The sequence below is a fragment of the Maniola jurtina genome, chromosome 24 (genome assembly GCF_905333055.1).
Source record: "Maniola jurtina chromosome 24, ilManJurt1.1, whole genome shotgun sequence".
Taxonomy (NCBI): domain Eukaryota; kingdom Metazoa; phylum Arthropoda; class Insecta; order Lepidoptera; family Nymphalidae; genus Maniola; species Maniola jurtina.
The window spans coordinates 1,081,976-1,092,295 of NC_060052.1; the positions used below are offsets into that span (position 1 = coordinate 1,081,976).

Genomic DNA, 10,320 nt, shown 5'->3' on the forward strand with positions numbered 1-10,320 from the left:
CTTAGAACTGTACGTGTTGCTATGATGATATGTATCTGAGACATGGTCACTAATTATGGCCCTCATAAGAAAGCTCGGAATCACTTAGTGGATGATGGAGAGAGCTATGCTTAGAGTTTCTCACGTGATTAAATCAGAAATGAGGAGATCCGTAGAAGAACCATAGTAACCAACGTAGCTCAAACCAATTGAGATGAAACCCAAAGTCTTTGAACTGTACGTGTTGCTATGATGATATGTATCTGAGACATGGTCACTAACTATAGTCCTCATAATAAAGCTCGGAGTCACTCAGCGGTCGATGGAGAGAGCTATGCTTAGAGTTTCTCTACGTGATTAAATCAGAAATGAGGAGATCCGTAGAAGAACCAGAGGAACCGACGTAGCTCAAACTAATTGAGATGAAACCCAAAGTCTTTGAACTGTACGTGTTGCTATGATGATATGTATCTGAGATACATGGTCACTAATTATGGCCCTCATAAGAAAGCTCGTTCCTCACTTAGTGGATGATGGAGAGAGCTATGCTTAGAGTTTCTCACGTGATTAAATCAGAAAATGAGGAGATTCGTAGAAGAACCAGAGGAACCGACGGAGCTCAAATCAATTACGATGTTAAACCCACAGTCTTCGAACTGTACGTGTTGCTATGATGATATGAATCCGAGACATGGTCACTAACTATACTCTTCATAAGAAAGCTTAGAGTCACTCAACGGGCGATGGAGAGAGCTACGCTTGGAGTATCTCTACGTGATCAAATCAGAAATGAGGAGATCCGTAGAAGAACCAGAGGAACCGACGTAGCTCAAACCAATTGAGATGAAACCCAAAGTCTTTGAACTGTACGTGTTGCTATGATGATATGTATCTGAGACATGGTCACTAACTATAGTCCTCATAATAAAGCTCGGAGTCACTCAGCGGTCGATGGAGAGAGCTATGCTTAGAGTTTCTCTATGTGATTAAATCAGAAATGAGGAGATCCGTAGAAGAACCAGAGGAACCGACACAGCTCAACTGGTTACAAAACTGAAGCGACCGAATTTTGGCCATGGCGACGAATCTCTTCAGATAGTAAGCCATCTGCGCGGGTTTATAGTGCACATTAGTGTTTGCGCAAACATAGATCTTTATAATCACACTGCCATAGACAAAAACTACTAGACTGATGGAGACAAAACTTTTTTTTTAAAGAATATTAGCCATGTGAATCATGACTAACATTCCCCTTTCCCCTCCAACTAAGCGTAAAGCTTGTGCTAGGAGTGGGTACGACAATAGTGCAACGGATGGGGTTTGAACCGGCGACCTTTCGGATTTCAGTCCGCTCCTATAACCGTTGAGCTGTTGAGGCTTGTATTAGACGAAACTTTTGCATTTCGAAAGCATAATTTACTTAATTGGACTTCAATACTCAAAATCATAAATAAATAATTTATTTATTTGTCCTACGTATAAATTTCTCTAACTTTGATCAATTTATTTTTCTTACTTTATTTAAATCGTTATTCGTATTTAATTTTTACAATTTAATATGTAGGTACAATAAAAGGATTTTTCTTTATACCAAATAGGTAGGTACATTTGCTTTTGGCTTCGGAATTTCTCTACGGAATTCCAAGACTTATTAGCTAGGTAATATAAAAAAGAATCCTTTACGGCATTCTTCATTTTTCCATAATAAGTTACCATAAAAAGATATTAAAATTAATAATGTGAATGAATTTTTATGAGGGTCCGCTTATAGGTCGTTAATCATGTATTGTCAACGGATACCCTAATGTGCTATGCTCGATTTTCTTATAAATCGATATTTCTTTATCCTAGGCCCATCATTTTTAAAGTTTCACTTTAACTTTTTCCCATGGCTATACCTACCCGTTAAACAAGTTCTACAATCAAGTTCTACAGACATAGTAGAATACTTCTTATTAAAGGTTCTATCCAATTTTGGTATGCAAGGAACCAAAAGCTTAATTTGCTATTATCCGCCAAACCACAGAAATCTGTATAATGCAACATGCAGCATGCGACATGCACCGCCCGCCCTCCCACTGATAAACATCCAGCAGGAAAAGCCAGCCACCAAGCAAGTCATACGCACCACCACCGCGCAGCCCCACACAAATCCTGGCTGGCTTTTCCTGCATGTTTATCAGTGGGAGGGCGGGCGGTGCATGTCGCATGCCGCATGTTGCACCATACAGATTTTTGTGGTTTGGCGGATTATAACAAATTAAGCTTTTAGTTTCTTGTATATCATGGACTTCCGCAAAATAACGCCTGCTTCTATACTAAGTACTTACATTACATTTAATTTATAAGTAACTATAGTACCTACAAATTGAGTTTATCTTTTGACTTTTACCTTTTATGTAGACCTCCTATCATCGCCTCTTCCATAGTCCTTACTGATATTATAAGTAAGTATGTAAATGCAAAAGATGTCTGTCTGTCTGCTAGCATTTCACGGGCCATCCGTTTAACCCATTTAAATGAAATTTGTACAGATATAGCTTTCATCCCAGGGAAGGACATAATAATATGTACCTAGGTATGCTACTTTTGGACCAGGAAAATGTGGTCTGTGAGGAAAATCTAAGAGTTTGAAACTTCTTATTTTGCATGTATAAGTTTTCTGATAGACTCCTCAGAAAGGACTTTAAAGGTGCCCACGCACTCGAACTGAACTGCAGCTGAACTGCGCGTCGCGTCAGCGCCCCGCAGCTGCAGTTCAGTTCAAGTGTGTGGGCACCTTTAGTCAAACTCTAATACATACCATACCTATGTCAATCAAAATAAAACAATACTTTAATCGGGATCCTTAGATTTTATTATCTTCTCAATAAACTCTGTCTTCACTTCAATATCTTTCCCTCCAACTTGTTCCTTAGCCTTCATATGAGCCATGAATATAGTCCACACGAAACTGGCAACACTCACGAAAACTATCCTATTCTTCTCCGGCACCAAGTAGAAGTTAATAGTCTGTGCTGTTGGCCAGAAGATTGCACCGACTTTGTATGTAGGCCAGAACTTTTCTTTGACCTTAAAAAAAATCTTAAAAGCGTTTAGGAGCCGTGATAGTCTAATAGTTAGGACGTCTACCTTGTATTCGGAAAGGTCGGGGGTTCGATCCCGGGCACGCACCTGTAACTTTTCGGAGTTATGTGTCTTTTAAGCAATTACGTATACCTACGGTGAAGGAAAGCATTGTGTTAAAACCTGCATGCCTAAGAGTTCTCAATAATGTTCTCAAATACAAAGTCTGCCAGTCCGCACTTGGTCAGCTTGGTGGACTATGGCCTGAATCCTTCTCATACTGAGAGGAGATCCTTACTCAATACTGGGAGACCGATAGATATCAGATGACAGACGTAAAGACGTCACGGTAATGTTTTACACAATCTAAGAAAATGTTGTTTTCAGGGTTCCATACTCGAAGAGATCCAACGGGACCCTATTACTAAGCCTCCTCTGTCATCCGTCCGTCTGTCTGTCCATCAGTCTGTATCTCGTCAACTGTAATAGGTAAAGAAATGAAATTTTCACAGAGTGTATTACCGTAACAACAAACAAGATGAAAATTAAAGAAACATTATTGAAAAGTGTTAATTCTTGTATAAAGGTACGGAATCTTTCGTGCGCGAGTCCCACTCGCACTTGACATTTCATTCCTAACCTCATTGACGCAGGTGTTTAAAGGCTTCATTTCCAGCAGGCTCATCCCGAAGAAGAAGTACGCCAACGCCACAGGAGAGTATGATACTTGCTCTACCAGCGCTCGGGTCACAGCTGGAAACGAATGAAGTTAAATTAAAATCCACGACTAACGAAAAAGCCCACCGCACACTGCTTCCTTCTCTTTGTTCTCTTTCCCTATCCCGTGGGAATACCAAAAGATCTGACCCAGATTTTTTTTGAAAATCTCGTTGGAATTGTTTGATTTTCAGGGATGAAAAGCCTTTTCACTTTCCAGGTCTTTAATTATATCCATGCAAAAAATCACATCGATCCGTTGTTCCTATGCGGCGTGATTGAAGGACAAACCAACAAACAAATACATTTTCGATGGGCGATAATGAGCAAACACTTTCGCATGACGTGGGTTATAATGATGCCCGCGACTTCGTTCGCATGGATTTAGCTTTTTAAAAGTTCCTTGGGAACTTCTATATTAAATTCAATGGAGAACTCTTTGATTTTCCGTAATAAAAAGTGGTCTATGCCCGTCTCCAGGAGTCAGAAACGTTTAAACAAATGGGAAAGACAGACACACTTTCGCCCTCATTAAATTAGCATGGAAATGAATTTCTTGATAGAAAACCCCGATAACAAAAATATATTCAATCTAACTTTTACAATTGTACTTTTGAATCGTCAAATGCATCTACCACTAGTTAATGCCTAACTATGTATTATAACATTTTTGGTTCGACCTAGGACTCCGGGACCGCATGATCCACAGCCTAATAAGCTAACCACTAAACCAACGGTAGTCAAAATAAGCGTATCTGTCAACCTGTAGTCAAACTCTTTCCTCTAAAGAACTTGCTGCTATACTTCATCCAACCATAAAACACTGGTGCCATGAAGAACGCCCCGAAGATGCCAAAGCGGGTAGCTCGCGCCCAGTCCGCGTCTCCCAAGCCGCTGCCATTCTCCATGTACTCCTGGATGACGCTGCATGACGGCCAGATCACAGCGTAGGAAACCATGCCACGGATGAGGGGAAACTGGAGGGTTATGCTAAAAACTTTGGTTAGAATCGCCATTTTTCCATTTTTGTTGTTTTTGTTGTGGGTTATTGACATTTGACATGACTTTGACACTCCTATTATGGCAAAGTCAGATGAAAACATAGATATGTGATGAAAAGAATTTTGGTAGATGAAAACCGGTCAAGTGCGATCGGACTCGTGCACCTAGGGTTCCGTATCCCTTTTTTTAATGGCCATTTTGAAATTTTTAGTACATACTTACCTATTTGTTGTTGTTTTGTTAAAACCACTTTTTCCATTTTTGTTGGTTTTGTTGTGGGTTCTTGACATTACCTACTTTGACAGTCCTGTAACGTAGCGGGCTAGCTCAGGTGAGTCCTGCCTTGCCTCGCTACGTACATGGAGGAGCAGGGGTCGAACCTACCTCCCGTCAGTTGTCCCTAGTCGGGTTGAGGGAAGGTAAATTAAACACGGATGGTACACACTAACGCCCTTCGGCGTTTATTAGATTCTTACAGTCTTAAATCTTAAACCTAGGTACCTATCCTACACGGGTTCTAATTACCCTAACAACACTCGGCCGCCGGCGGCCGGCAGACTACGCACTACGGAGGGAAACGCGAGGGGGGAGCGGGGATATCGGCGGAGCTGACGAGACGGCTCGTCAACACCTCCTGTCTCGTTCGCTGGTATCACCACCCGCCAGTCGTAAGCGTCTAACCACGTTCCGACTTTGGCGGCGAGCGGCGCTCCCAGTCGAACTGCCGGCTCGGTGGCCGGCGCGGCGTATTTATTAGCGAACGGCAGGAGGCGGTCGGAGCGGGGTGAAGCGTCGCGGGCCGCGCTGATTGGCTACTGATCCCGTCCTCGTAGAATGTTCGCGAAGTTTCGCCGATGCCTACGAGCGTCCGGTCACGTAGGCCACGGTGACTCATCGGAGTTGCGCTGGCGACTGCCTCGTTATATCCCCCTCCCCCGTCGGAGGATTTTTACCTGTAAAAATCACAGAGTTAGGTATCTTGTTACTTACATTTTATATTTTATTTTTCCAATGCGGGTACTTCTGTATGATCTCATTATATCATCCGATACGATTACGATATTCATTATACCTTACGATACGATTCTGATACGACTTTGGTCCATTTTATGAATGGAATTTTTTCATATCTTTTACGTGTGCCGTACATATTTTCCCGCCTTCGAGGCATTTTAGTAAAAATATTACGGGTGACTTTTGTTCTATGACCTTATATGGTCCTGAGAACTTCGGTGCTAATTTGGCGCAAAACTGTTTGCTAGCGTTTGATAACGGGTAGTCTCTTTTCAAAACTAGTTCGTTTATACTCGGTTTCCATTCGCGTCGATACTTGTCGTAATGGTTTTTTTGTTGACTTGATGCGGTGTCTTGGTTATTTCTGACTATTTGATAGATTTCTTCTAGTTTTTGTTTTTCTTTTAACGCGGGAGTTGGGAATTGATTTTCGTCGTGTATGTTTCTTAATTCCCTGCCGAATAACAAGAATGCTGGGGTGTATTTTGTCGATTCTTGGATCGATGTATTTAGTGCGAAATTGAATTCGGTTAAATATTCATCCCATTTCTTGTGGTTTTTTTCTATAAACGCTGCTATCATGGTTTCGAGTGTTCTATTCACTCTCTCGGTCGGGTTACACTGTGGTGTGTACGGAGCTGTCAGTTTTTGTTCTATTCCATATTTTCGTAGTGTATCTTTAAACTGCTTGCTTATAAATATTTTTGCGTTATCACTTAGTAGTGTTTTTATTCCCCCATATCTCATCAAGATGCACTCCTTAAGAGCATTTACTACTGTGTTCGCGGTTGCGGTTCTTAAGGGTTTTATTTCTGACCATTTGGTGAACTTGTCGTGAAAAACGATGATCCACTGGTACCCTTTCGAGGATCGTGGGAGCGGTCCGATCAAGTCGGTTGTGACCACTTGCCACGGTTCTTCCGCATTTTTAATGTGCATTAGGCCAGGTTTTTTTTCTTGTGAACTTTTGTGTTTTTGACACGTTTCACACCGGTTTACGTATTTTGCCACATCTCTGAAGATACCTGGCCAATAATAACGCGAAGCAATTTTATTGAATGTTTTTGATGTACCTAAATGGCCCGCGTTCGGTTCGTCGTGATTTTGACGTAATATTTTTTCCTTATCTGCGTTAGTTACGCATAATTTCCATTCGGTTGCCGGGTCCAATTCTCCTCCGTAACGTGGGTTAATTATCCTTCTGTACAATTTTCCTTCGCGTATGCAGTAGTCGGTTTCTGATTCCGAATTCTTAGTTACGCTATCGTATTTTTTTGTGTACCAGTCTTTTTTCTCCACTGTTGTGGTGTATACCGGGTTTCTTGATAGTTCGTCCGCTATCCCATTTTGTTTTCCTGGTCTGTATACTATGTCGAAACTGTATTGTTGTGGTTCTAATGCCCATCTCGCTAGCCTACCAGATGGGTTTTTTAAGGTGTTTAGCCATTTGAGAGCTTGATGGTCGGTTATTATGGTAAAGTGGTATCCTTCTAAGAACGGTCTCATCTTTCTTATTCCCCATACTACCGCAAGGCATTCCTTCTCCGTGGTTGAGTATCTTGTTTCTGGAGGTTGTAGTGTTCGACTTGCGTACATTACTACCTTTTGCTGTCCGTCCTCCTCCTGCATTAAGACGGCTCCGAGGCCTGTGTCGCTTGCATCTGTTTGGAGTACGAATGGTTTCGAGAAGTCGGCTCTGGTTAAGATGGGGTCTTCTATGAGTATTTTTTTTATTTTTTCGAAGCATTCTTGTTGTTCTTTTCCCCAGTTGAATTTTTCATCTTTCCTTAGGAGTTTTACCAATGGTGACGTAAGTTCTGCGTAGTTGGGAATGAATTTTCTATACCACGATGTCATTCCTATAAACCGCCTTATGTCCTTTATGCTCTCCGGTGCCCTGAGTTGCTTTATCGCCTGTATTTTCCCTTCATCCATCTTCAGACCTTCCTTTGTTATCACGTGACCTAGGTATTCTACTTGGTGTTGGCAAAACTCACATTTTTCTTTGTTTATTCTGAGACCTGCGTCGGTGATTCGTTTGAATATTTCTTTTAAGTGCTTTATGTGTTCGTCAAATGTTTTGCTGCAGACTATTATGTCGTCTAGATATACGTAAGCGTTTGGTTCTAATTCTGGGCCTATCACTCTATCTAATAATCTCTGAAATGTTGCACCACTTGAATGTAGTCCGAATGGCATAACTCTGAACTGGAATAGTCCTCTTCCTGGTACCGTGAACGCCGTTATTGGTTTGCTTGTCTCGTCTAGTGGCACGTTCCAGTAGCCATTCTTTAGGTCGAATTTTGAAAAATATTTTCCTTTACTTAGCTTTTCTAGTGTGTCGTCTATTTGGGGTATCGGGTAGGCGTCTTTTTCGGTAATTTCGTTTATTTTTCTGAAGTCTATGCAAAATCGGTATTGGCCATTATCCTTTTTGGCCATCACTATTGGTGAGCTATACGGGCTGCTTGATCTCTCGATGATTCCCTCTGCCAACATTTGATTTACGTGTTCGTTAATTTTTTCTTGCATTTTCGGGTTTCTCGGGTAGTATTTTTGCTTTACTGGTTCTTTATGCTTTAGCTTTATTACGTGTTTTACCCAGGTATTTCCTTTTGGGCTTCTTTCAGCTTTTTCGAACTCTTCTTTCAGAACGGTCTGTAGTATGGTTTTTTGTTCGGTGGTAAGGGTGTTTGTCTTGTTCCCTTTTGCTTCCGGGTTTATTGTCTCTGTGTGCTCACATGTCGCCTGTTTCCAGTCTATTGTAAGTCCTATTCGTGTAAGCAGGTCCATCCCCATTATCATTACTGTTGTTGATGGGAGATAGATGACTTGGTGCGTTAGGACTCTTCCGTTTAATTCTAACTCAATGTTTACGGCTGTATCTGTCGTTACCTTGGACCCGTCTGCTAATTTTATTGTTGTTTCTTTCCTTACTGTTCCTTTATTTTGTTTTCTTACGTGTTCCATGATTTCCTTGTTGATGTAGGTATTTGTTGACCCTGTATCAACTAACGCGTTGAACGGTTTTCCGTATATTTTTATCTTGGTAAATATCCTGTTGTCCTTTCCCACTTGTATGTTTGTTGTATATGCTTGTTTAACTCTGTTCGTTTTGCCTGTTTCTTTACAGCAGTTCTTTGTCAATTTTCCTAGAAGACCGCATCTGCTGCAGAATATGACCTGTTTATTCCGACATTCCTGGGATTTGTGGTTTTTCTTCCCACATTTCCAGCAGCAGGTATTCGGATCGTAATCTTGGTTGACCAGTTTTCCGTTCCTTTTATGGTCTTCCTGTTTCGGATTTTCTGTCGCCTTGTCGGTTTGTTCTGTTCGGGTTTCTCTGTGTTGATAATTTGACTTTGTGTACCTTTCTTTGTATCGGTCTGTGTTTATCTTTTCGTAGTCCCTTGCTAGCTGAATAAGTTCCGTAATTGTATCAAAGTCTCTTCTCTTTATATAGTATTGGTAATTAGACTTCATATTGTCGTATATTCTTTCCAGTTGTTGTTCCGGTGTCAGCTTTCCGTATCTTCTAATGAGCGTTTGTATATCGGTTAAATATTGTACGAAGTTTTCCCAAGGTCGTTGTCGTCTATTTATGATTGTTTCTAAAAGATTTTTCTCATAATTCCTCGGGTAATAATATAGTTTAAAGTTTTCTGTGAAATCTTCCCAGGTTTTCCAATACTGGTTGTTGTTTCTGTACCATAGTGATGCTTTTCCATTAAGACATCTGGGTATTAGATGTATTATTTTGTCTTTATTGACCTTTACCGTATCTGCTAGTTCCTCTATTCTTTCCAGAAATTCGGTGGCGTCCCCTGTTGTATCGTAATGGATCTTCCAGCGGGATATGGCCTTATCAAATTCTTTCATTTCCTCTTCGTTCCCCATTGTGCAGTCTTTGAACGTTTCTTCCTCGGTTTTGATTATCTGTGATAATTGCTTACGCAATTCGTCGACTGTACTCGTGGGTGTAACCGGTATATTTCTATTTTCTAGTTCTTCGATTAATTTTTGTTTATTTAGTGCGTATATCCAGGCCGTGGGCATCCTCTTCTTTAACTACTATGGTTTACTTATTTCTATCTTGTTTAAGAATTTCTATATTAAATAATATGGTTTATGCTAACTAAATCACGGGTTATTATTTTATCTTCTACGGTAACGGACAGAGCGGTACCGGTAACGATAACTTTCGATACTGGTGACAACGGTAAAATATGACTATAATTACGGAGAATGACGGTTAACTAGTTTATTTCTTAATCTTTCTTTTGAACGGTAACGGATTATTATATCGTACGGGTGAAATGGTAACGGATTATTATATGAAACGGTAACGGTAACGGATTTTTAGTTTATATCTATATTTCAACGGATGAGCGGACGGTACTTTATCTATATATCTCCTCTTTTAGACTTTATACTTTATATTTTATCGGTAACGGAATATTATGACTATATATATCGATAATTTTTCCCCCTCGTTTTATTAATTCGATCGGATGCTTATCCTCAGATTTATCTTCTCGGGAC

The 10,320-nt window shown here is 40.6% G+C and overlaps 1 protein-coding gene across 1 annotated transcript; it reads right to left on the reverse strand.

Moving 5' to 3' along the window:
• Window positions 1-2,814: 2,814 nt before the first annotated feature.
• Window positions 2,815-4,818, reverse strand: LOC123877503 (mpv17-like protein). Its single transcript, XM_045924306.1, has 3 exons — window positions 4,526-4,818; window positions 3,686-3,798; window positions 2,815-3,051 (listed from the first exon to the last, which is right to left on the reverse strand). The coding sequence occupies exons 1-3, from the start codon at window positions 4,815-4,817 to the stop codon at window positions 2,815-2,817; spliced, it is 642 nt and encodes a 213-aa protein (XP_045780262.1). The 5' UTR covers window position 4,818.
• Window positions 4,819-10,320: the final 5,502 nt, after the last annotated feature.

Excerpts from the sequence above, each read along its gene's own strand:
- LOC123877503 (XM_045924306.1), bottom strand. The coding sequence starts at position 4,817 with ATGTCAATAACCCACAACAAAAACAACAAAAATGGAAAAATGGCGATT. Across the intron at positions 3,799-4,525 it reads AGGAAAGAGTTTGACTACAG|CTGTGACCCGAGCGCTGGTA; the intron begins GTTGACAGATAC and ends ATTCGTTTCCAG. Across the intron at positions 3,052-3,685 it reads TAAACACCTGCGTCAATGAG|GTCAAAGAAAAGTTCTGGCC; the intron begins GTTAGGAATGAA and ends ATTTTTTTTAAG.